This window comes from Hemiscyllium ocellatum, chromosome 8 (genome assembly GCF_020745735.1).
Source record: "Hemiscyllium ocellatum isolate sHemOce1 chromosome 8, sHemOce1.pat.X.cur, whole genome shotgun sequence".
NCBI lineage: Eukaryota > Metazoa > Chordata > Chondrichthyes > Orectolobiformes > Hemiscylliidae > Hemiscyllium > Hemiscyllium ocellatum.
Genome location: NC_083408.1, coordinates 28306373 through 28331910, shown reverse-complemented (window position 1 = coordinate 28331910; position 25538 = coordinate 28306373). Strand labels below are relative to the sequence as shown.

The following is a 25538-nucleotide window of genomic DNA, read 5'->3' as shown; positions in this document are numbered from 1 at the left end:
TTATCTCCAGGGGGTGGGGAGAAGGGTTTATTTATTCATCCTTTACTTAGCAATTTCCTTTCCCCCTTTTTTTATATATATATACAGGCCAGGGGGTCTGGTTAATGTGGATGGGGGGATGATGGCTACCTTACCTTATTTTATCTTTGTCCTTGGAAGCGGGGTTGTTTTCCTCTGCTTTTTTGTGTTAATATATTTAATTATTATTTGCTGAGACTGTAATTTTATATAGTCATATATGTTCATATATAGTATTACCATTGCCAAATATATCCAGGTGTTGGTGGGGGGGGGGGGGGGGGGGAATGGATAGGGTAGTTCTAGTTTAGTAGTACACTAGAATTTTCTTTATCGTATCCTGGGGTGCCTGTGTCAAGGGTGGGGCACTGGTTGAGAGAGGTTATGATGGGTTTTTTGGAAAAGAAGATCTCCATTTAAATATATTGTATACTTTTTTTATCAATTTAGAAATAGTTTTTTTTATTATATTGATCTGAATGTACTAAAGAGCTTTTATTTTTGTGAATTTTATATGCTTGGGATGTTTTGGATAAATACGGGTTTTGTTGTGATCTGATGTTAACACATTCCAAGCATGTATATCACTACTCAATTTGTGTTATCCGTTAAGATTTTTTTTTCTCTTGAATAATGTAAAACTTTTAATGATACACTCTGGTTAGTTGTAAGTTAGACGAGTAGTTCGTTGAGTTTTGACCTTTTTTTTTCTCTTGGTATTTCTGTTTTCTTGTTTGATAGATTTTGGTGATCATTTATTTAAGATTTAACTATATATCAATGTTTATACTTGGGTTTTTTTAGTTTTCTTTTGTAAACTTGTTAAAACATGTTAAAATTTTCAATAAAAATATCTAAAAAAAAAGAAATTGCTTTTCCACAATCGATTTACAGCTCAGGCTGTTCAAATAAAAATGTTTTCTGACGGCTATAAAATTCCTACCATGAGCTTACAGGCTCAGTCAGGTGCTAGTCAATATGAACTCAAACAAGAAAGGAGCCTTTATTCAGCAAATCACATTCAATAGAGTCATAGACTGGTCACCACAGTAAGGATAACATGTCACAGTAAATCAGAAATAAGGGTGGCTTCGAAACATGCAGATGCAACTAAGTAAAGGGAGCTTTACTCAATATTTAAGTTGCCTCCATATGAAACCAGAATCTCTTAAGTGCTGTCTAACCAACATTCAATACAGACTGAGTTTCATTACTTTTTAATCCTCTATTCTAGAAATAAAACTTGATGCTTGGCTTGCTTTTTTCAAAGATTTTCTTGCTGATGTATGGCACAGCATTTAATAACTAATGTCTTTATACAACAAGGTCCTTTTGCTTTTCTTCCCCTACTAGTCTCGTACCTTCCAAGGTAAAAGATAATATTCTTACCATCAAAATATTTTTAATGGAAATGCTAAATGGTTTTTGTTCAAGTACTTATTCTTATGGAATAACACTTCCCACCTCTTATTTTCTGCTTTCTGTCTTGAAGTCAGCTGTCAATTCAGTCTGCAATATACCTCAACCAACGCTCTTTGGCCTTATTCCTTAGTCTATAATGGGGCATTATAGAGTAGCTGCACTTATGTGGAGTAACCAGACTCCCGGACTCTTCACGGAAGCCCAGCGCAGACTCCTGGGATTGAGGTGAAGCCCAGTGTGGACTCCCTGCTTTAGTAAGACTGTAACGCTGAACTTTTGCGTTTACTTCTTCTATGTTTCTAATTTATACCTAAGATTTTATATCTATCTTTACAAGGAATGTAATGCTGCTTTTTTTTAAAACTTTATTTTTTCATTTTTCTAATTTATACGTACCTAACTTTTATTACCTAGCTATCTCTGTACTTAAAATTATGCTAGAAATGGGAACTTTGTTCACTTTTTGCTCTATTTATGTATCCCTATACTTGAACACACGGGACAATAAACATAATTCTAATTCAAATTTCACTTTCCAAAGTTCTATTCTTGGTCCCTGAAAATCAACTTACATCCAATCTTTCATTCGGATTTTTTTGCACATTTATGTCCTTCTCTTTCATCATCTTAAAGGGCATGGGTCACATTATAGTCACTAACGCTGATATGGATCCCAACTTTTGTTTCTCTTATCTGGACTAGTTCATTGCCCAATGCTAGGTCCAATAGCAAATTGTTTGGACTTTTCACATATTGGATTAGTCCTGTAAATATCGTAAGAACTCTGTTGTCCCAAATCTTCTTTCTTACCTGTGCTGGCCACTTAACAGCGGGTGGTTGAAATTTGCGATGACAATTATTCGAAGTTTTTATTTCCCACTTTCCAGGCGGCTGCACACCTCATTTATTAGTGTGATAGATCCTTCACTATCTTTTATTTCTATGCATGTGGGTTCTACTATTATTTTGCAGCTAGCTGTATCTCTTTCTTTTCCAATGTCATTATACTATTCCACCTAAGTGCAACTACCCTGCTCCCCGTTTTCCCTCTATAATTCCTAAATCTGTTAGAACCTGTCAATGATCCCCTCCATCTTCTCGATCTCTGACCTTTTTCACAAGGACATGGGCCACATCTGGTTCAGGTGGAATGCATCTGATCAGTACAGTCCTTCCAGACCCCTTAAAATGCAATCCACTTTCCCATGACAACGATTTAACCATGTGTTAAGTCTCCTGCTCTTTCTGCTCTAATGCCAATTTGCACATCGATTTGGACATTAATCCAGAGATCACTCTTCTCAAGGTTTTTAGTTGAAGCATGATCCTCATATTCTTTCACCAGAGTGGCCTTCCTATTTCTATTTAACTTGTTTGTTCCAACTTGGACCAAACTAGAGCCAACCACTCCCTTTCCAGGTTCTTCTCCAGCTATTGTGAGTTATCTATTACCCTGGAACAGTCCTTTCAGATTCTTGTTCTTGGCTGCAGAGAACACATTCAATCCCATAATTACAAAGACCATTATTACAAGTTGATCTGTGTTGTGCCTGTTCTTCCTCCAATCTTTTTCCTTATCGTCAAAGATAGTAAATACATCATTCCTGTTGGGCAGGACAAGTGTTTACAAGATCTCTTTCTCAACATTTCCAAGGTCCCAGTGACTCAACTCACTATCACTCACACCCTTCCTTTTCCGTGCACATCCTTTACCCTGGAGTGTGATTACATGCTGAATAAAACCAGCCAGAAACTCTTTCCACTCCCTTGTGTCAGAATTTCTCTAATCCATGCTCAAATGATCTACTGACAGACAGATCCAAGATGGACACAGCTCTTGCAGACATGTTTAATCAGGACAGTTTCACCACAAACTTCCACATTCTGCTGTCCAGACACAGAACTTCGTCATTTTTTATAGATAGTCTTGTGTCATTTATTTATTTAATTAATTTAATCAAATCTAAGCTCTGCAGTCCCGCCACATCCACTCATTAATGCTGTTGGATAGTTAAACAACCCACTGGAGGTGGAGCTCCACAAATATCCCCATCCTCAATGGTGGGGGAGCTAAACGTATCAGTAAAAGATAAGGCTGGAATATTGTGACTACCTTCAGCCAGCAGCACCAATTGGAAGGTCCAGCTCATCTCCTCCAGTGGTTCTCAGCATCATGGATGCCAGTCTTCAGTCAATTCAATTCACTCCACATGATATCAATAAACAGCTGGAGGCAAAGGACATGGGCCCTGACAATATTCTGGACATAGTACTGCAGATTTGTACTCCAGAGTTTGCCATCCCCTAGCCAAGTTGTTCTAATATAGCTACAACACTGGCATTTACCAGATAATGTGAAAAATTGCCCAGGTGTGCCCTGAACACAAAAAAGCAGGTCAAATCCAACCCAGCCATCCCCTTGTCATCTGTTAAGTGATAGAAAGTGTCATCAACAGTGCTATCAAGCATTACTTGCTCAGCAACAATTTCCTCACTGACACCCAGTTTGGGTCACGCCAAGGCCACTCAGCTCCTAAACTCATTATAGCTTTGGTTCAAACATAGGCAAAAGAGCTTATATTCCAAAGATGAATTGAGAGTGATTGTCCTTGACATCATGGTCACATTCAACCAAGTGTGGCATCAAGGATCCAAAAATGGAATCAATGGGGTAGGAGGAGGAAAACTCTCTGCTAATTGGAATCATACCTAGCATGTAGGAAGGAGCTTGTGGTTGCTGGACATCAGTCATCCTCACCTCCAGGACAAGTGCTTCATTAATGACCTTCACTGCATAATAAGGATGATGATTGCACAATGCTCAGCACTGTTTGCAACTCCTCAGAAACTGAAACAGTCCAAATTTCACAAGACCTGGACAATATCCAGGGTTGGGGTGACAAGTGGCAGGCAATGACAAGCTCCAAGAAGAGACAATCCAACCAAACTCTTGACATTCAATGGCACGACCATCATTGAAATCTCCCACTAATCAACATGCTGGGGAACACCATTGACCAGAAAATTCACCTGACCCGTGATATTAATAAAGTGGCTATATTAGCAAGTCAGAGGCTAGGAATACTGCAGCGAATAACTCACTTCCTGACTTCCCAAAACCTATCCACCATCTGTGAGGCACAAGACAGCGGTGTGATGGAGTACCTCCTATTTGCCTGAATAAATGCAACTTCAACAACAGTCAAGACTTTTAGTACCATTCTCGACAAAGTAGCCCACTCAATTAGCGCTACATCCACACAAATCCACTATCTCCACCACCAATATTCAGTAACAATGGTGTGCACCATATAAAAGATACACAGAAATTCAAGGTTCCTCAGACAGCACATTCCAAAACCAAGACCACTTCCAACTAGAAAGACACGGGCAGCAGAAACATGGAACACCACCACTTGCAAGTTCCCCTCCAAGCCATCAGTTTGACTTGGAAATATATCGCCATTCCTTCAGTGTTGTTTGGTCAAATCCTGGAATTTTCTCCCTGATGGCACTGTGTGTCTACCTGCCGCATATGGACTGCAACCATTCAAGAAGACAGCTCACCACCACCTTCTCAAGAGCAATTAGGGATGGCCAGTCAATGTTGGCCAGCCAGCAAAGCCGATGAGTCAAGATTAGAGTGATGCTGGAAAAGCACAGCAGGTCAGGCAGCATCCAAGGAGCAGGAAAATTGACATTTCGGGCAAGAGCCCATCATCAGGAATGACTCTAATCTCCAGCATCTGCAGTATCCACCTTCACCTAGCAAAGCCTATGAGCCATGAGTGAATTAAAAAAATTAATCAGTGACTATTTATAACTGTACGAAGTGATTTAACTATTTCAGCTGTAAATTCAATACTGTCTTCATTCTCGTCTGGTACTAATTTTAACAATTGCCCTGGTTTATAGAAAATATAAACTTAAAACACACTAAATGATCACACATCTGCTTACCTAACAAAAGTCTCTAGATTTCCACTCTCAGGACTCATGTTCCCTCTCTTGTTCAATAAAAAGAACAGATCATCATTTCTTTGTTTCATATTGCCAACTTTTCTCACTCCCCAAATTCCTAAGGAAATAATACTTACTTAATCTAATAAGGAGTAAAGTTTTATGACCAACATTATGTTATTGAGCTGAACTTCAGGTTACTTAACTTCCTATCCATTTTCTTGATGAGTACAAAGTTCACATGAGAAGAAAAAGAAACCAAAAACAGTTATTTTACCTGGACATCTTTTTGTTGCACATACTGCGGAGGTTGCTAGAAACTCTCATGGTTAAAACACAAAGCATGTAGATCAGAACAGTTTGGCATCCTTCTCATTTTGCTGCTTCAACATCAGCTGCAACTTGAGGAGCCCCACAGAACTCACCATTGAATCACACAGGATGTTACATACTGGTTGGAGTTTGTCTTCTGGTATCCCACAATGCAACAGCACTGCTTTCAACAGACTGGTATGGTTCAGATAGATGCTGTAATTGAGTTCCTAGAAAACAAGTGCGTGCAATAATCACTCAAGGGCGGCATGGTCAAAATTAGAATTGTAAACATTAGTACAACCTTCTGATTTTAAAAAGAAGAAAGAAAACGATTGGAAACATGCCCCCAATTTAAAGTGTTTCATACTTTTACATTGGAAAAGCAAGTTGTCACAGAGTGTTGTCATTTCTAAGTAGATATCTCAAGTCAAAAACAGTTCTCAACCCTTGTAACAGCACTAATCCTGACTATGGCAAAGCATTGACACAGCCGCTGCTTGTTTTCTGTCCTTTTCATGAGCAATGACTGATGAGCTGTAAATGGGAGCACTACAAGAGCAGTGACAGTGTCCAGCGGCCACTTCTTCCTGATCTAGCCAAGATTATTTCAGTTCTAATCCTATACACCCACATTATGGAGCACCAAGTTATCAAAGAATTAGTGTCGTTTAATTATTCATTATCTATTAAAAGCTCAAGATCAAACCAGCTTCTCAGTTGCTAATTTTATATAGAGGAAATTAGTCTCCAGCATCTGAGGTCCTCATTTTCTCCTAGTCCCTGCCTTTGCCATATTAAAAACCTAAGGCATACTGTATACTAAAGACCACCCATTTCAGAACAGCTGCACATTAGAGAGATCAGGATTGGTTAGCCATCTCCTATACTCAAACAGGCGGAACTAGAAGGATAATGAAAAAGAGTTATGTTGCACTAATACTGTGCTATTCACATTACTGTGTACCAAACAGGCAATGAAGTTGTGGGAAAATACAGTAGGAAAGTATACATAGCAATATCCCAAAAACAGCAAGGAAGAGAAATAATCAATTTTGTTTTTTTGTTTAGGAAGTATATAAGGATGATTGTTGGAAATCACTGTTTTAATTCCAGTCAGCAAAATTGCTAATTTATCTCAAATCTGGGCAACTAAGGTGTAAGGATACACCAAACCATGTAATGAATAATGTCCTAACGTGTAGATGAGACTGTAAGTTGCAAAATGTTCACTCCTAAAGACAAAAATAAACTGTATTGGATGAAATGAGTTAACAACAAATGGACTAATTTCCCACCTGAAGTACAGGAAATTCCTGAATAATTTCGAAAACCGTGTAGATCACCTCTGCATCTGGCAGTAGGTTGTTTGTGACTGGTGTGACAATGTCAAACGCACATTCCAAGAGTTCTCTAGGGTGACTGCGGTCTGGCTTTCGGGGTCTGAATACCCGTTCAATGCAGTACCTTGTGACCAAAGAAAAGACCAACTTGGATCAAAAATAACTTATATTTATAATGCACGTTTAAATGAAATAAAATGTCCTGAGGTGTTTCACATTGATCTATAAAAGTAAGTGACACCAAGTCACATTAGACAGAAGACTAAGAGCTTAGCAAAGGTTTTAATAGGAGCTTTAAAAGGAGAAAAAGGTAGAGAGATGGAATGTCTAAGGAGGGCCAAGGCAACTGAAGCCATAGGTTGCTGTAGTGCAGTGATGAATAGTAGGGATGCTGGAACAGCTGGAATTAGGCAAATACTGATATCCTGAAGGGATTAAGTGTTGCAGATGGAGACAAAGACATGGAGAGTTTAGAAATCAAGGGTAATAATTATAAATATTGAGGTAGTATTTGTCAGGAGTACAATGGTGATAGACAAGTTTTTGTAATAGCAGATGCAACAAAGATTTTTGATGATTCCCAAGTTAACAAAAGGTAGAAAGAGGGAAGCTGGAGGCAACAAAACCTCTAAAGGGGATTTAAGTGGCAGAACAACTGAAGATGGGACAAAATCAAGTGATACTACTGAAGTAGAAAGAAGTTGTCATTGTGATAGTGTAGGTTGTAACCCAAGACCTTGGTTGGTTAGTCGATGTCGTGGATTAATAATGCAGTAATCCTTTGAGTTTGCGGTGTTCTGATGGGAACCAGGAAAACAGGATGGGTATTAAGTTACACTTGAGAAATAGAGTCAAGAGTGCTGGACTCATGTACAAGGAGAGATCAGCAACACCCATGAGGACAGAGAGGAGAGGGGATTTGGCTTGGTGGCCTAAGGAAAGGGAGGCAAACTGATCTCAAATCTTGATGACAAAGAATCGGCAAGGTCCTCGTAATTGTCATTCGGGGTGATGGTTGAGGAAAGAGGGAAGAAGGGTTTAAGGTGGTCAAGCAAGGTTTTTAACCAAAATAGAGTGTCATTCTATGAGTGTTAATATCAAAAATGACTATACCTCCTTCTAAGCTTCCCTATCATATATAAAACACAAGATGCAAATGTTTAGTTACAAAATAAAGCTCTGCCAAGCATGCCATTAAGTGCTAGTGCTTAAATACAAAACAATCCCTGTACACTAAATACAATCAACCATACCCCAGCTCAGAAAAGGTGAAATAAAGTTAGGCTCCCTCTCCAATGATCCATAAATTCTCCTGACCAAATTTAGCTTATCTCTGGTACTTTATCCTATCAATTTGTCATACTTCAATCTCAAAACAGCATTCCACTGCACCAAAAGTTTCAGTTTCATGTCATAGCCATGGCCTCCAAGATTCCTAATTTAATACAACTTGTGTCAACCCAAAGTATTTACTCATGCTTCATGTCCATTGTGAGCCAGGCTATATCAAACCAGGCCAGCTGAATCGAGAAAATATTCAGAATGTGACAAGTGTCCTGAACTGACCTGCTGCCCACTCTTCCCTCACTGTGGCATCATAAGCCCCTGGCATCATGTGATATATCCTGTTAGACCACTGTCATGGAATCAAGATGTGGAAATGTGGGGTTACTTCTCACTCAGATTACAGTGACTGCGCCTTACGTCAGGCTATAATCCAATGGCCAATTAACGAGAGGAAAAGCCAGTTGGTCAGAAGTAGATACTTGGCCATTGCTCAGGACTTCAGTCCACAGCTACAGAGGCTAAGTGTATCACCACAACCTAGACCAGTCAGCTTAGCACAAACTGTGAAACTAACAAAGCCTTCACATGTCAGGTGGTCTTACGAACTGCGCCATAAAAGCAGCTAGTGACCATTTCTGCTCACCTTTTTAAACTAGTGATGTTGTTTCTTGCCACAAATCGTGCAAATGGTATCTAAAACAATTTAAAAAAAACATAAATACAATACTTTGTGGTAGATAAATTACAGAATACGTTTTTAAAATTTAAACTTATGCATTTTAAAAGCAACATTCTTTCAAAATTTTTCAAGTGAAAAATAAAATGTCTACTCTTTAACAAATAATGTAGAGAACTACTCTGGAAAGGATCTGCAAACACAACTTTATTTACCTCGCTGAGAACAGAAGAATCACTACCAACTTAGGAGAGCACAACAAATATGGAGGATTATGGCTGTTCAGCAGCTTCAGGTAAAGCTAAAATCAGACATTCATTCAGGGAGACCAATAATATCAACGCACATTACACAACTTACCCGGAGGTCATGGGGAAGCATGACCAGCATGCCACTATGGTCCATGAAATAGGCTCCCTCACTACCTTCATACAACTTCTTGTTCTTTGGCATTAATAGAGGTGTGTGCAACCAGGTAGCTCCTGTGAAAGATTACAAACTTAAGTTCTGAGGTAAAGCTTTGTACCTCCAATTAATCAGAGAAATGTTTAAAGTCTAGGGAAAAGGCATTTCAGTAAAGTAACACATTTATCCAATGAGTGAGGTGAGGAAAGATATTAAATCAATTATCATAGATGTTGGTTAGTTCAAAAAATGAGGAAAGTGAGGACTCCAGATGCTGGAGATCAGAGTCAAGCATGTGGTGCTGGAAATGCACAACAGGTCAGGGAGCATCTGAGGAGCAGAAGAATAGACATTTCGGGCATAAGCTCTTCATCCAGAAGGGCTTATGCCCAAAACGTCAATCCTCCTGCCCCTCGGATGCTGCCTGACCTGCTGTGCATTTCCAGCACCACACTCTCAACTCTAATTCAGTACATGAAATGATAGATCATACAACACAAAATGACATTATTTTGGCCTAGTGTGCCTGTTTAAAACTTCTTTGACAGTGCTATCTAATTAATTCCACAATCCTGTTGTTCCTCCCCAGCTTCGCAAATAAATTTCCTTCACTTACCGACAGAATTCTCTTTTTAAGATTAGTATTGCATGTGCCTTCACATGTTCGGGTAGCGTTTTCAAAACCACTGTGTATTTAATAGGTTTCACAAAGTTTCCCTGTTTTTCTTGCCACTTAACTTCAATCTGAGACCCTTTTGCCAATAGAAACTGCTTCTTTCCATTTACTATGTAACTATTTATGATTTTGAACTTTACTACCATATCTCCTTGCAACCTTTCCATTCTTAGGAAACAAGCCCAGTTTCTCCAATCTCACCATACTTCAGCCTCAGTTCTAGTCTAATAAGTTGTTTCTGCAACCACTATTGGGCTTCGATTCCTTTCTAAAATATAGTGGAAAATTGAACACAATGCACCAGACAAGCCTAACTAAAACAAAATAGCTTCAGTTTTGCCTTTCATGTTCAGTGCCCACATGCTTCAACGGTTGCTAGTGATAGCAGGGGGAGGGGACAATATGAGCAAAGGAGAGAACACATGTGGGAGACAGCACGTGAGCAAGGAAAAGCAAGTGTCCACGAATGCAGGAGAGAGAATGCATGCAAGGGAGACCATGGACATGAGAAATAGAGGGATACAGCATGAGGGTAAGTGACCACAAGTGAGGGAGAGAGCATGAGAGCGAGCACGAGAGAGAGAGAGAGAGCAAGAGAGAGAGAGAGAGAGAGAGATGGTGCAGGGTGGAAGTTCACAAGAAAGGTTCAAAGGGAGATGAGGAGAATGCTTTGAAAAGAGGCACTGTTCAGTGAGTTGAGGATACAAAGGTTGGGATGACAGCTAAGTGAAGAGACAAGAATTAGGGTAGAGTAGAGGTAAGAGTGTGCACATACGGTGTGTGAAAATGCATGTGTATGTGTATACAGATATGTTTGGAAGAAGGGCATGTTTGAGAGTTTGTTCATGTGTGCGTGTGATGTGTGAATTGCCAGTAGAGAGCCTTCATCAAAGTCTTCAATCATCAGGGAAATTGTGAAGAGTTGGGGTCGATAACATTTTTTGAAGAAATTTTTAAAACACTGATTTAGATCAATATTTATTGATCTATAATATTGTCAGAATGGGCTCATACTGGAGAAAACTTTGATAAATACAGTTTTAGAGGCCTCCAACAAGAGTCAGATCTCTGAAAGTGGCCACACAAATAGTTAGGGTGGTAAAGGAAGCATATGGCATGCTTGTCTTTATACACCGAGGAACTGAGTATGAGAGTCAGGATGCCATGTTGCAGCTTTATAAGACAAATTCTGCTCACCACATCACAGGAGGAATATTGAGGTTTAGAAAAGTGTGCTGAGGGGATCCAAGATGGCGGCGACCCAGCAAGACTGAGTCCACAGTGCTCTACCCAAAACTTGGGAAAAGTGGGCTATCCACCCCCACCACACTCACTAAACCATTTATAATAGTTGTTAACCTTAAATAGTTACCTATTAGTACATTTAAATAGTCTAATACTAGCTGGAAAATGAGTAAAGGGAAGGGAACAGGCGGCTCTAAGAAAGCAGGGACCCCTCTCCCACCCTCTCCCTCTTCAGCTGCAACAAAAGTATCTTCAGCTGCTTCAGGAGATTTACCAATGAAGATGAGCTTTGAGGAGATGTTTGCCAGGTGGGAGGCGAAGATTGATGCTTTTATCGATGAGTCTCGGCAGAGCAGAGAAGCACTATCAGCCGAGCTGCAGAAGCAGGGCAGAGACATTCAGGAATTGGAGTGCTGAGTCAGAGAGGTGGAGTCGAAGGCCGCAGCCTCAGAGACTGGGATAAAATCGGCAGCCGACCACATCCGTTTTCTCGAGAATCGAGTCCAGAACCTAGAAAACCACATTGATGACCTCGAAAATCGATGTCGTAGAAAAAATATTCGGTTGTTGGGCCTTCCCGAGCAGGAAGAGGGAGGCCAGCTGACAGCATTCTTAGAGCATTGGCTGCCACAACTTTTAAATCTGCAGGCTGGATCAGGCCAGGTAAGGGTAGAATGGGCCTACCGGGTCACAGTACGTGGGCCCGGCTCAACCCAGCGCCCACGCCCGGTCCTGTTCCAGCTGCAGAGCTATAGGGAGAGGCAGATGCTCCTGGAAGCCTCAAGAAATCTGGGAAAAGATCCCCAAGCTATGACCCACAAAGGATCCAGGATCATGCTGTTCCAGGACTTCTCCCCAGCTTTGGTCCGAAAGAGGAAGGCATTCGATGAGGCGAAGAAGCGTTTAAGGGACTTAAATATCCAGTACTCCTTACGATATCCAGCGACGCTATGCCTTAGCCACGAAGGATCCATATATAACTTCGGATCACCGGAGAAGGCTAAGGAATTCTTGGACTCTCTTAAATAAGCTGTAAGAGATTGTGGACGCTGGTCTGCCTTTCCCATTATGTTGGTTTACATCCCTTCATCTTTTCTTATCTTTCCCCTTATGTGTGTATGTATATATATATGTTGGGGCGTTTGGTTAATGTTGATGGGGGGAGGTGGTTACCTTATTCTATTTTACTTCTGTTTTTAGGAGCGGGGTTGTTTTTCTTTCCCCTGTTATTTTGTGGTATTATATTTAAGTATTACGTGTTGAGATTGTAATCTTATAGTTATATATGGTATAAATATTCCCAAATATATTTAGATGTGGGTGTGGGTGGGGGTGGGGTGTTCACTGTTAACTCTAGCTTTATATTATATTTGAATTCTCCTCATTTTATTGAGGAACACCTGGGTCAAGGGTGGGGCACTGGTTGGAAGAGGGTAAGATGGACTGTGGGAGAGGAAGTGACGCTCCCTGGGAACAAGGGAGAAAATCTCCAATTCGGAATGTTTTATATTTTTTATACTTAGAAAGAGTTTTTTGTTATATTGTTTTGAGTGTATCAGAGAATCTTTACTTTTGTAAATCTTGTATGCTCCATGCTCGGGATGTTCTAGATAGGGTTTCCCCTCCCGAGGGGTCTCGGATCTGTCCAGATGATTATGGCTGAACAGTCGGTTAAGTGGTGCACCTGGAATGTCAGGGGGAGTAATTCGCCAGTTAAAAGGAAGAAAATATTATCAAATCTTAAGAAGGAGAGAGTTGATATAGCTCTCCTACAGGAGACACACCTGTCGGATAAAGAACACTTAAAATTACGACAGGGCGGATTTGATCAGGCCTTTTTTTCCTCTTTTAATTCAAAAAGCAGGGGAGTCGTTATCCTTGTCCGGAAGAACTTCCCTTTGAAAATTCTAAATCAGATAAAAGACGAATCTGGACGATATATTTTGATTAAAGCCCTCATAAATGGAGAGGAATATGGGATCTTAAATGTATACTGCCCCCCGGCACACCCCTTTAAATTCATAACGGAAGCTTTTTCAAAACTGATGGCCTTTGGTGCCCGTCATACAATTATAGGGGGAGACTTTAATTGTATTATGGATCCGGAAATAGACAGGATTCCCAAGAGTGCCGCTGGAGTATCTCCCAGATCTAGACAACTGGCGGACCTGAATAAAGAATTAGGATTGGTAGATGTATGGAGATGTCTCCATCCACAGGGTAGAGATTTTTCTTTCTACTCTAATCCACATAAATGTCACACAAGAATTGATATGTTTTTTGCCCCATCGATTTTTCTAAACTCTATAGCAACCTGTAAAATAGGTACTATAGCAATCTCTGACCATGCCGCTGTATACATGGAAACTAAGGTAAAGAACAATGGGACATCTGCTCGGCATTGGCGTATGGACCCCTTCCTGATAAAAGATAGCAAATTTTTAAAGTACTTCTCCCAAGAACTTAAAACTTTTTTAGAAATTAATACTGGTACGGCTAGCAATCCGTCAATGATGTGGGAGACCATCAAAGCTTATGCACGAGGTTTGATCATCTCCTATTCAGCGACCCAGAGGAAAATGAAGGGAGAGCAACAGCGTCTGCTCGAAGCTCGCCTAAAAGCAGCCGAAACAGCATACGCTGATAGACCTTCTATCACAAAATTGCAGAGGATTACAGCTCTTAGGACAGCTTTAAACACCGCGCTTACTCAAACGACTAAAAGGGAAATATTATTTGCGAAACAAAGATTATATGAATATGGCGACAAACCGGGTAGACACTTAGCATTTCTTGCAAAGAAAAAGAAAGCCCCTCAAACTATTCCGACCATCAAGGAAAGTACAGGTACCCTGACTCATGATCATAAAAAGATCAATGCGACCTTTAAAGAATTTTATTCTGAACTATATAGATCGCAGGATTGTGAAGATAGGATTAGGAGGATGCAGTCATTTTTTAAAAATTTGACCTTCCCGGGCCTGACTCCGGAACAGGTGTCGGCCCTAAATACCCCTTTAACAGTCCAAGAAATACTTGAGGCAATTAGGCAACTTCAGAGCGGAAAAGCACCAGGCCCGGATGGTTTTCAAGCTGAATTCTATAAAGAATTTACAGGAATATTGGTTGACCCACTTATGGATATGTATAATTTTGCGCATAGTCAGGTCTGTCTCCCGCCCACGCTGAAAGAAGCAAATATTTCTCTTATCCTCAAAAAAGGAAAAGACCCAGAAGATTGTGCATCTTACAGACCAATATCCTTACTAAATGTAGACTTTAAAATTCTCTCAAAAATGTTAGCACTAAGACTAGAAAGGGTACTGCCATATATTATAAAGGAGGACCAGACGGGATTTATTAAGGGCCGCAGATCATCCAATAATATCAGAAGGGTCTTGAATATGATCCAAGCCTGTCATCAGGGAAAGATACCAGGAGTAGTAATTTCATTGGATGCGGAAAAGGCATTTGATAGGGTTGAATGGTCATATTTATTTTACACATTGGAAAGGTTTGGCGTTGGACAGGTGTTTACCAAATGGGTTTCAACATTGTATAATGACCCCAAAGCAGCTGTTATTACTAATGGGTTAAGATCGGATGGCTTCAGTGTGGGTAGGGGCTGCCGTCAAGGATGTCCTCTCTCACCATTGTTGTTTACACTGATAATCGAACCATTAGCAGAAGCCATCCGGACTGATCCTAATATAATGGCCCCGAGGATTGGTACAGGTAAACACAAAATTACCCTCTATGCAGATGACATTCTCTTATTCCTCAGTAATCCTTTAATGTCAGTGCCTCGTCTAATTCAAGTTATTAATACATATAGTGCATTCTCAGGCTATAAAATTAATTTTTCAAAATCGGAAGCCATGCCAATGGGTGGTCTGGCTATGATACCCCACTTAATGGACGGATCCCCTTTTCCCTTCCGTTGGTCCCTGGAGGGCTTCTTATATTTAGGTATTTTTATCACGCCAGTATTTGATCAGCTGTATAGGGCTAATTTTGTACAATTAATGGAAAGGATAAGGCAGGACCTCCAGCGATGGAGAGACCTTCCGATTTCCTGGCTAGGGAGAATAGCATTAATTAAAATGAATGTTCTGCCCCGTCTCTTATATCCTATGAGAATGCTCCCGCTGATGCTGCCAAGGCTAGCCCTACGTAAATTATATGGCTGGTTGGGCTCCTTTATTTGGAACCATAGACGGCCCCTTATTAAGCTGAAGAAGCTACAGCTTCCACAGGCAAGGGGAGGACTGGACTTCCCAGACTTTAGGAAATATCAGTTAAGCTCCCTACTAAGTTACATAGCTGATTGGGTTTCATCTGATCCACAATCAATTTGGCTGGATATCGAAGCCTCCCAAGTAAAATACCCACTTATTAACCTTTTATTTTCAGATAAGAGGAAAATCATTACAGACCACTGTAAAAATCCCATAATATTAAACACAATTAAGGCCTGGAATATAATGCGGCAAAATGAGGGTAACTCACATAAAACATCCCCCCATGCACCAATAGTAGGCGCATGGGGATTCCAACCGGGGATTACAGATGCCACCTTTAAACTCTGGAGATCCAGGGGCATCTCATGCTTAGGGGACCTATTTAAAGATGGGATCCTGATGTCCTTTGAGCAGCTGCGTCTGAAATTCGGAATACCTAATGGGGATCTCTTTCGATACTTCCAAGTTCGAGATTATATACAGAGGAAGACTACATTAATAGATAGTCTTTATAAATCAGACAGAGAACGTAATGTCTTACGACCAGTGGGGACATCCTCCGTTAGTACTATATACCATTTGCTACATGAAGGAGTCTCAGGAGACATGGATGACCTGCTTAAAACATGGGAGCAGGACTTGGGGCTAGAAATCTCTGAGGATATGTGGAATGACATTTGGGAAAATGCTAGAAGAATTGCTATCTGTAACAGAACTCAGGCTATCCAACTAAAGATACTTCATAGGGCCCATATAGCTCCGGCTCGACTGGCAAAATTTAAGGCAGGAGCATCTCCAATGTGTCCCAAATGCAAAATAGAGGTGGGTACTCTTGTACATTGTCTGTGGACTTGTCAGAAAATCCGCAGATACTGGACTAAAGTGGCAAATACCCTGACAGAAATTTTAGGAACGGAAATTAGGGTGGACCCTGTATCTCTCCTTTTGGGCTTTTCGAACCTCTCATCTCTGGATATGCATGGGAAGAGACTATTTTCTATTCTCTCTTTCTGTGCAAGGAAAAATATTTTGGTGAACTGGGTGGCTGAGGGCCCCCCTGGACTTTCAAATTGGCACAGATTAATTATGGAATATATCCCCCTTGACTTCCTCACAAATATGGTGCACCGAAAGACTGAATTATTTTATAAAATATGGCAGCCCTTTTTGAATTATATAAATGCAGATATTTCGGCTATCCTAACAAGGGCTTTTATTTAGTGAAGATTTCAGACCGGGCTGCTCCGGGGCCCCTTGGGAGAGGAATCCTGCGCGAATACGGGTTTTATTATATTTGATGTTTATACATTCCGAGCATGTAAGAGACTTAGGTATACACTCTGGTTAGTTATAGGTTAGATTAGTAGAAAGTTGAGTTTTTTTTTCTTTCTTTTTTCGTTTCTTTTTTTTTCTTTTTTTGTTTTCTTTCTTTTTTCTTTGTTAAATTATGACTATTGTATATATGATTTAATTGTACATCAATGTTTGTGTTTGAGAGTTTTGTTTATTTTTGTAAATTTGCAAAAATGTTAAATTTCAATAAAAATATCTACAAAAAAAAAAGAAAAGTGTGCTGAAGAGGTTTACTGGGATGCTGCCTCAATTAGAGAGTATGAATTGTAAGGAGAGGCTAGAAAAACTCGGGTTGCTTTCTCCGGAGTGGCAGAGGCTGAGGGGAGACTTGATAGGAGTCTATAAAATTATGAGATGCATAGATAGGGTTGACAGTCAGAATTTCTTTCCCCCCAGAGTTGAAATATCTAATATCAGGGGCATGCATTTAAGATGTGAGGGGCAAGTGTTTTTACACTGAGAGCTTAGGAGTCTGGAACCTGTTGCCAAGGATTGTACTGGAGACAGATAAGACCAAGGGCAGGCAGAAGGGATAAGTTTAATTTGGCATCATGTTCAGCACGACATCGTGTGCAGAAGGGCCTGATCCTGTGTTGTATTGTTGTATGACCATCCTTTTCTAACATATACACCCATATATTTATGATGAAATCCTTGTAAATTGTCTGTCAGTCCTCTCCAGCGTTTTAAATGCTTTTGACACAATGATGGCCCTGAACTATGCACAGTACTTGAACTCTATGATTCTATTAAAATAAATCAAATTGGCTACACAGAACACACAGAACAAACATTAGACAGAATCAGAAGATAGGAGAAAGGATGGACAGCAGATGCTAGAGAGTCAGACACAGCAGGTAGAGGCAGCATCCAAGGAGCAGTAGAGTCAATGTTTTGAGCAAAATCCCTTCATCAGGAATGTGGAGGGGGAAACGGGCTGAGAGATAAATAGGGGCATGGGGGAGGTAGGTGGGCTGGCAATAGGTGGATGCAGGTGGGAAGTGATTGTGATAGGTCAATGGGGAGGGTGGAGTGGATTAGATTAGATTACTTTTAGATTAGATTACTTACAGTGTGGAAACAGGCCCTCCGGCCCAACAAGTTCACACCGACCCTCTGAAGAGCAACCCTCCCAGATACATTCCCCTACTTTTACCCCTTCACCTAACACTACGGGCAATTTAGCATGGCCAATTCACCTAACCTGCACATTTTATGGACTGTGGGAGGAAAACGGAGCACCCGGAGAAAACCCACAGACACGGGGAGATTGTACAAACTCCACACAGACGGTTGCCTGAGGCGGGAATTGAACCAGGGTCTCTGGCGCTGAGGCAGCAGTGCTAACCACTGTACCACCGTGCCGCACACAATAGGTGGATAGGTGGGGAGGAAGGTGAAGAGGGTCAAGAGGGAAGTGCCAAGCTGGAGAGTTGGATCTGGGATGGGGGGGAATTGGAAACTGGTAAATGTTGATGCTGAGTGATTGGGCTAGTCGCAATAGAGCATACTCACCATGCCTTCTGAACACACGACACACTGTCTCATATACAAAGTGCCGGAGGATGGCGTGGTGCGTTGAAAAACTGCCCTGAAGAAAGAAAGCCACTTCAGTTTGTTTTTTTTTAAAACATGAATTATAATCTGACTGCATCAGGCATGGACTTTCAGAATGACCACAGCTAACATACCTGCAGAAAAGGTGGTTAAACCCCATTACAGCATGGTTTCTGACATCTGATCATTTTTTCAAACTTACTGCCAGCAGCTGGTCAGAATATCAGCACAAGTGAACACTCATGGCATTTTTATTGGTATAAGGTCAGAATTCAATAGTTTGTGAATTATTCTCCAACCACCTTCCACATATGCTATAAATTCTGTGTCTTACCATCTTATACTCCACAACCACCTGATGAAGGATCAGTGCTCCGAAAGGTAGTGCTTCCAAATAAACCTGTTGGACTATAACCTGGTGTTGTGAGATTTTTAACCTTGTACACCCCAGTCCAACACCGGCACCTCCAAATCACACATACCACCATGCAGTGCTGAGGAAGGGCTGATGATTTCAGTTTTAGCCTTTTAAAAATCTTGCAAGAGGAGAAGATTTACAAGGAGATTGTGGATGGGAAATGTAGCAAAGCTTCATTTAAAATCGATGACCAAGATCTTTATACCCTATTGAATAGTACAGGGCCAGGAAGGGCAGGTGTGTGAAGCCACACCGTCAATAAAGGAGAGTGGGATGGGTAAGGTTTGCCTTTAAACTGAGGCATAAAGTTTTAAAGAGGGCCACAAGGGTACAGGTACCTAAAAACCTAAGATGATCATGTTGATGATGCTGTTGCCTCACTGACAGTAAATAATAATTGATTTGGAGCAGGGAAATTGGTTTTAGCAGGTAGGAACCAACAGGCAGTCTTGAAATCTCCAAATCCACATCTCCCATACCCTGCCCATCTGAACTATTAGTGGTGTGATTTTCAGCAATATGATTTCCCTGGAATAAATCACCAGCGTAAATCAAGAAATTACATAAGAGAGCCAATACTTTGTTGTATGCAGACAATATTAAATACAAACAGGTAAGGCTGATAAGAATGGAGTTTTGTTTCTGCTATTGGCAGGTCTCTGGTGGAGTTCTAATGCTGAATAATATAACATGCAGGTGTCATTACTATACTGGACTTCTTAATATTACAGATGAATAGCATATATTAGAAAAGACATGGGTTATAAATATATCACACCATAGCAGCCTCTTGGGATTCAGAGCATAATTATTTATTTTGCTTTATTCTTCTTGTTACATTAACTTCAAACCTGCTGACAAGCTCTTAATCACAAGTACATTATTACTATTCTATTTCAATCTGGCGGCACATCACTGTATCTGAATAAAGCCAAATCAAGACAAGGTGAGCTCCGATAAGAGATCATTGACTTGAAATGTCAACTCTGGTTCCCGCTCTAGAGGTGCTAGCAGATTTCCATTGTATTTCAGGTTTCCATTTCAGTTTTGCTGCGTCTGCACTATTTTGGCTTGAGGTTAAGTTTAATTCTATTCCCAATAGATTCAGCAAGTGCAGTGACAGTGATGCAGTATCAATTCCCTACCTTGTGAACATCAATATCATAGGTGAAATCCATGGCAGGGGTGATATGCTGGGAGAAGATTTGAGTGACCAACGTCCGGTAAACTTTGCTACTGGTGTTCGCCAGTGCGTGGTGCAGCATTTCATGAAGTTCTGATTCCTCCATCTGAGGTGGGGGGAGATGCTTGCTTTTCAGCAGCTCTACTGCGGTAGGACGTTTTGCTGGGTCGTGATTTAACAGCCAGCCGATGATCAACCGCTTTAAAGAGAACGGCAACAACAAAACATTAACTGTGGATCAAAACAGATTTCATACATTGCCTACCTCCACATGGAAATGGATAGAGCTGTACAGGAGCTGGATTAGGCTATTCATCCTAGCAAATCTGCTTCATCATCCAACAGGTCAGGTGATTGGTCATTTTGGACTGAAACAAGGAAAGTTTCTTCATTCAGTAATTTGCAAATGTGGAATTTTCTAACCCAGAATGCTGCAGATACACAGTCTATGATCATGAGATGAATTTGGGGAAAGAAAAGACGGTCAAGGAAGATATAAACTTAACCATAATATTGAATAACAGCCACATAGCCTTCGGCCCTTCTTTCTTTAAACCGCCCTTATAAACTAATTTTTGAAGATGACATTCTGATAACAATCCTCTTAAAAATGAATACGTACTCCTCAAGTTATGATTCCAAAACGGAATGCAAAATGGTGGCTCAGTGGTTAGCACTGCTGCCTCACAGTGCCAGGGACATGGGTTTGATTCCACCCTCCGGCAACTGTGTGTAGAGTTTGCACATTTTCCTCATGTCTGCGTTGGTTTCCCCCGGGTGCTCTAGTTTTCCTCCCACAGTCCAAAGATGCGCAGGTTAGGAGCATTAGCCATGGAAAATGCAGGATACAGGATACAATGATTTGTTTGGGGCGGTGGGGGGCGTACTGTTTCAGTGTACAACTCAATGGCCCAAATGGTCTGCTCCCACACTAAGGATTATATGATTCGATCCAAATGGGGCCTATAATTAAACTTCTAAACAATTAATGCATAAATTGTACGTTGTACTGCAAGTAATAAGTAACTCTATTCAAGGTGCTACAATTTTATTACAATACACGTAGAGATGTGTATTTACATAGCAATCAGTGTTGCAGTAGTGTATACCAACTATCTGGTGCACCATAGCAACTCATGAAGGCTCCTTCGGCATCACCTTCCAAACTCATGATTACCACACAGACAGACATGAGCAGCACAAACATGGGAATGCCACCACCTGCAACTTCCCCTCCAAGACACACTATCTACTGACTTGGATCATCATCATTGTTCCTTCACCATTGATAGTTAAGTACTAAAGAAGCCCACTCACCACCACCTTCTCAAGGGCAACAAATGGTGGCTAAGCCACATTGTCTGAAAGCATTAAAAAAAGGCAGCTGGCAGCAGGTTCCATGCTCTAAATATTGAGTAAGAAGTGCATCATTATTTCCCTATTAGGTTTATTAATATCGATATTAATAATATCTATACGGGACAACATAGATAGGAAAAGGGATGGGGATTTAAGGCAGAAATCAGGGAGCTAGGGTGGAAGCTTAATGCTAGAACAGAGTTGTTATCTCTGGTTTGTTGTCCATGCCACGTGCTAGTAAGGTGAGGAATAGGGAAAGAGAGGAGTTGAATACGTGGCTACAGGGGAGGGTTTCAGATACCTGGATAATTGGGGCTTGTTCTAGGGTAGGTGGGACCTCTACAAGCAGGATGGTCTACACCTGAACCAGAGGAATACCAATATCCTGGGCGGGGGGAGATTTGCTAATGCTCTTTGGTAGAGTTTAAACCAATTCAGCAAGGGGATAGGAACTTAAATTGCAGCTTCACTGTCCAGGAGGTTGAGAGTAGTGAGGTCAGAAATGAGGTTACAAGGTCGCAAGACCTCACCAGCAAGCAGGAAGATGGTTTGAAGTGTGTTGACCTCAATGCCAGGAGCATCCGGAATAAGGTGGGTCAACTTGCAGCATGGGTTGGTATCTGGGATTTCGATGTTGTGGCCATTTCAAAGACATGGATAGAGTAGGAACGGGAATGGTTGTTGCAGGTTCTGGGATTAAGATGTTTCAGTAAGAACACAGAAGATGGTAAAAAGGGGAGGTGTGGCATTATTAGTCAAGGACAATATTATAGTGGCAGAACATTTGAGAATTAGTCTACTGAGATATTGAGGTTCGAAATAGGAAAGGGGAGGTCACCCTATTGGGAGTTTTCTATCAGTCTCTGAGTAGTTCCAGAGATGTAGAGGAAAGGATAGCAAAGATACTTCTGGACAGGAGCGAGAGTAACAGGGTATTGTTATGGGGGACTAACTTTCCAAATATTGACTGGAAATGCTATACTTAGAGTACTTTAGATGGGTCAGTTTTTGTCCAATGTGTGCAGGAGGATTTCCTGTAGACAAGCCAACAAGGAGCGAGGCCACATTGGATTTGGTACTGCGGAATGATCCTGGTCAGGTGTTAGATTTGGAGGTAGGTGAGCACTTTGGTGATAGTGATCACAATTCAGTTATGTTTACCTTCGCGATGAAAAGGGCTATGTATATACTGCAGGGCAAGAGTTACAGCTGTGGGAAACACAATTACGATACAATTAGGCAAGATGAAGGATGCATTGGATGGGGAAGAAAACTGCAGGGGATGGGCATAATTGAAATGTGGGGTTATTCAAGAAACAACTACAGTGTGTCCTTAATAAGTATGTACCTGTCAGACAGGGAGAAAGTGGTTGAGTGAGGGAGCCGTGGCTTGCTAAAGAAGTGCAAACTCTTGTCAAGAGGGGAAAAAAAGGTTTATATACAGATGAAACGTGAAGGCTCAGTTAGGGCGCTTGAGAGTTACATGTTAGCCAAGACAGACCTAAAGAGATGGCCAAGAGGAGCCAGGAGGGGACATGAGAAGTCATTAGTAGGTAGGATCAAGGAAAACCCTAAAAGCTTTCTGTAGGTACATCAGGAATAAAACCATGACTAGAGAAAGATGGGCTAATCAAGGATAGTAGTGGGAAGTTGTGCGTGGAGTCCAAGGAGATAAGGGAAGCACTAAATGAATACTTTTTTATCAGTATTTTTTACTGGAAAAACACAATGTTGTCAAGGAGATTACTGGGAAACAGGCTACTAGACTAGACAAGATTGAGGTTCATAAGGATGAGTTGTTAGCAATTCTGGAAACTGTGAAAATAGATAAGTCCTGTGAGCCAGATGGGATTCATCAGAGGATTCTCTGGGAAGGCAGGGAGGAGACTGCAGACCTTTGGCTTGGATCTTTATGTCATGTTTGTCTACAGGAATAGTGCCATAAGACTGGAGGATAGCAAATGTTGTTCCCTTGTTCAAGAAGGGGAGTAGAGTCAGAGTCAGAGTCAGAGATGTACAGCATGGAAACAGACCCTTTGGTCCAGCCCGTCCATGCCGACCAGATATCCCAACTCAATCTAGTCCCACCTGTCAGCAACCGACCCATATCCCTCCAAACCCTTCCTATTCATATACCCATCCAAATATTTTTTTAATGTTCCAAATGTACTAGCCTCCACCACTTCCTCTGTCAGCTCATTCCATACACATATCACCCTCTGCGAGAAAAGTTTGCCCCCTTAGGTCTCTTTTATATCTTTCCCCTCTCACTCTAAACTTATGCCTTCTAGTTCTGGATTCCCCGCACCCCAGGGAAAAGACTTTGCCTATTTATCCTATCCATGCCCCTCATGATATTATAAACCTCTATAAAAGGTCACCCCTCAGCCTCCGACGCTCCAGGGAAAATAGCCCCAGTCTATTCAGTCTCCTTATAGCTCAAATTTTGGCATTATCTTGGTTATTCTTTCCTGAACCCTTTCAAGTTTCACAACGTCCTTCCAATATGAAGCAGACCAGAATTGCATGCAATATTCCAAAAGTGGCCTAACAATGTCCTGTACAGCTGCAACATGACCTCCCAACTCCTGTACTCAATACTCTGACCAATAAAGGAAAGCATACTAAATGCCTTCTTCATTATCATAGCTACCTGTGACTCCACTTTCAAGAAGCTATGAACCTGCATTCCAAGGTCTCTTTGTTCAGCAACACTCCCTAAGACCTTACCATTAAGTCCTAAGATCTGCTTTCCCAAAATGCAGAAGTGAGAAAGTCTATAGCCTTAAAATTTGTCTTCAAACATTTAGACTAAAATGTAATGCTGAATTATAGAATACATGTACTGCACTAGAAAATAGACAGGCAGGAAGACTCAAAAAGGGGGTAACTCAAGAAATGCAGAAGATAGGGACATCTGGGCTCACCAAGTGATAACAGGACGCTATAAGGCAATTAAGAACATTTGCCTTAGCATCAATGAATCTGTGTGAGAAAAGGACACCAAGTGATAACATTCACAGCCATTCCTTTGTGAAATTAATGACCGTGTTTGATTCTGACCCTGAAACAAAACTCGGTACTATCAAAAGCCTTGTAATTAACGGTCAGATCCTGTCAATTATAATGGATTCTCATTACCCCTTGTAAGCGGGACAGACACACAGAAGGAAAAAACATCTTTGCTGTTACAAGACCCTGACTTGAGAGTTCAAAAGGACACCAGAGAGAGAGAGAGAGAGAATTTTAGTGCTGAGATTATTGAAGCCAGTAAAAAATTAACTCTTAGAGCTGATCTGCTATGGATTGAATTTAATAGCATTTTGGGACTTTATGATGATACTAAGAACATGCAAACATTTTGTAAACATTTGTATAAAGGAAGCCACTTTGTATCAGCAGATTGGAGTAGCCTCCTGGGGCACTTGAAGAGCTGGTATCCTACTTTCCAAGATTATTAGAACCTAGTTAGTTTAGCTTATAGACATCAGTGTTACGTTGCAACAATGATGCTATGAGTGAACAAAGGAAATGACTAGAATTAAAGTAAACTGTCTGTAAGAGGTTTTTATTCCATACTTCCAAAGAGTACAATATCCAGGACGAACCAAGAGAGAGGCTTTAAAAATCTGAGCCCATAAGGGATCCCCTGGGCCTTTTAAAGAAGAGACAACCCTGGAAATTGACCAGTGAGCCTTACTTCAGCTTTGGGTAAAGTGTTGCAAAAGGTTATAAGATATAGGATTTATAATCATCTAGAGAGGAATAAGTTGATTAGGGATAGTCAACACAGTTTTGTGAACAGTAGGTCGTGCCTCACAAACCTTACTGAGTTCTTTGAGATGGTAACCAAACAGGTGGATGAGGATAAAGCAGCTGAAGTGGTGTATGTGAATTTCAATAAGGCGTTTGATCAGGTTCCCCATGGTAGGCTATTACACAAAATATGGAGAAATGTGATTGAGGGTGATTTAGTGGTTTGGATCAGAAATTGGCTAGCTGAATGAAGACAGAGGGTGGTGAGTGATGGGAAATGTTCGTCCTGGAGTTCATTTACTAGTGGTTGTACCGCAAGAATCTGTT

General features: G+C 40.9%; 1 protein-coding gene across 3 annotated transcripts in view; it reads right to left on the bottom strand.

The window, feature by feature from the left end:
- Positions 1 to 25538, bottom strand: part of eif2ak4 (eukaryotic translation initiation factor 2 alpha kinase 4) — a 131399-nt gene that overhangs the window by 27460 nt on the left and 78401 nt on the right. For all 3 annotated transcript variants that reach the window (XM_060828744.1, XM_060828746.1, XM_060828747.1), the window contains 6 exons: positions 20059 to 20295; positions 18454 to 18529; positions 9379 to 9500; positions 8986 to 9035; positions 7011 to 7179; positions 5826 to 5942 (listed from right to left, as the gene is read on the bottom strand). In XM_060828744.1, the coding sequence (XP_060684727.1) occupies positions 5826 to 5942; positions 7011 to 7179; positions 8986 to 9035; positions 9379 to 9500; positions 18454 to 18529; positions 20059 to 20295 (771 nt within the window). The remainder of the gene's footprint in view (positions 1 to 5825; positions 5943 to 7010; positions 7180 to 8985; positions 9036 to 9378; positions 9501 to 18453; positions 18530 to 20058; positions 20296 to 25538) is intronic.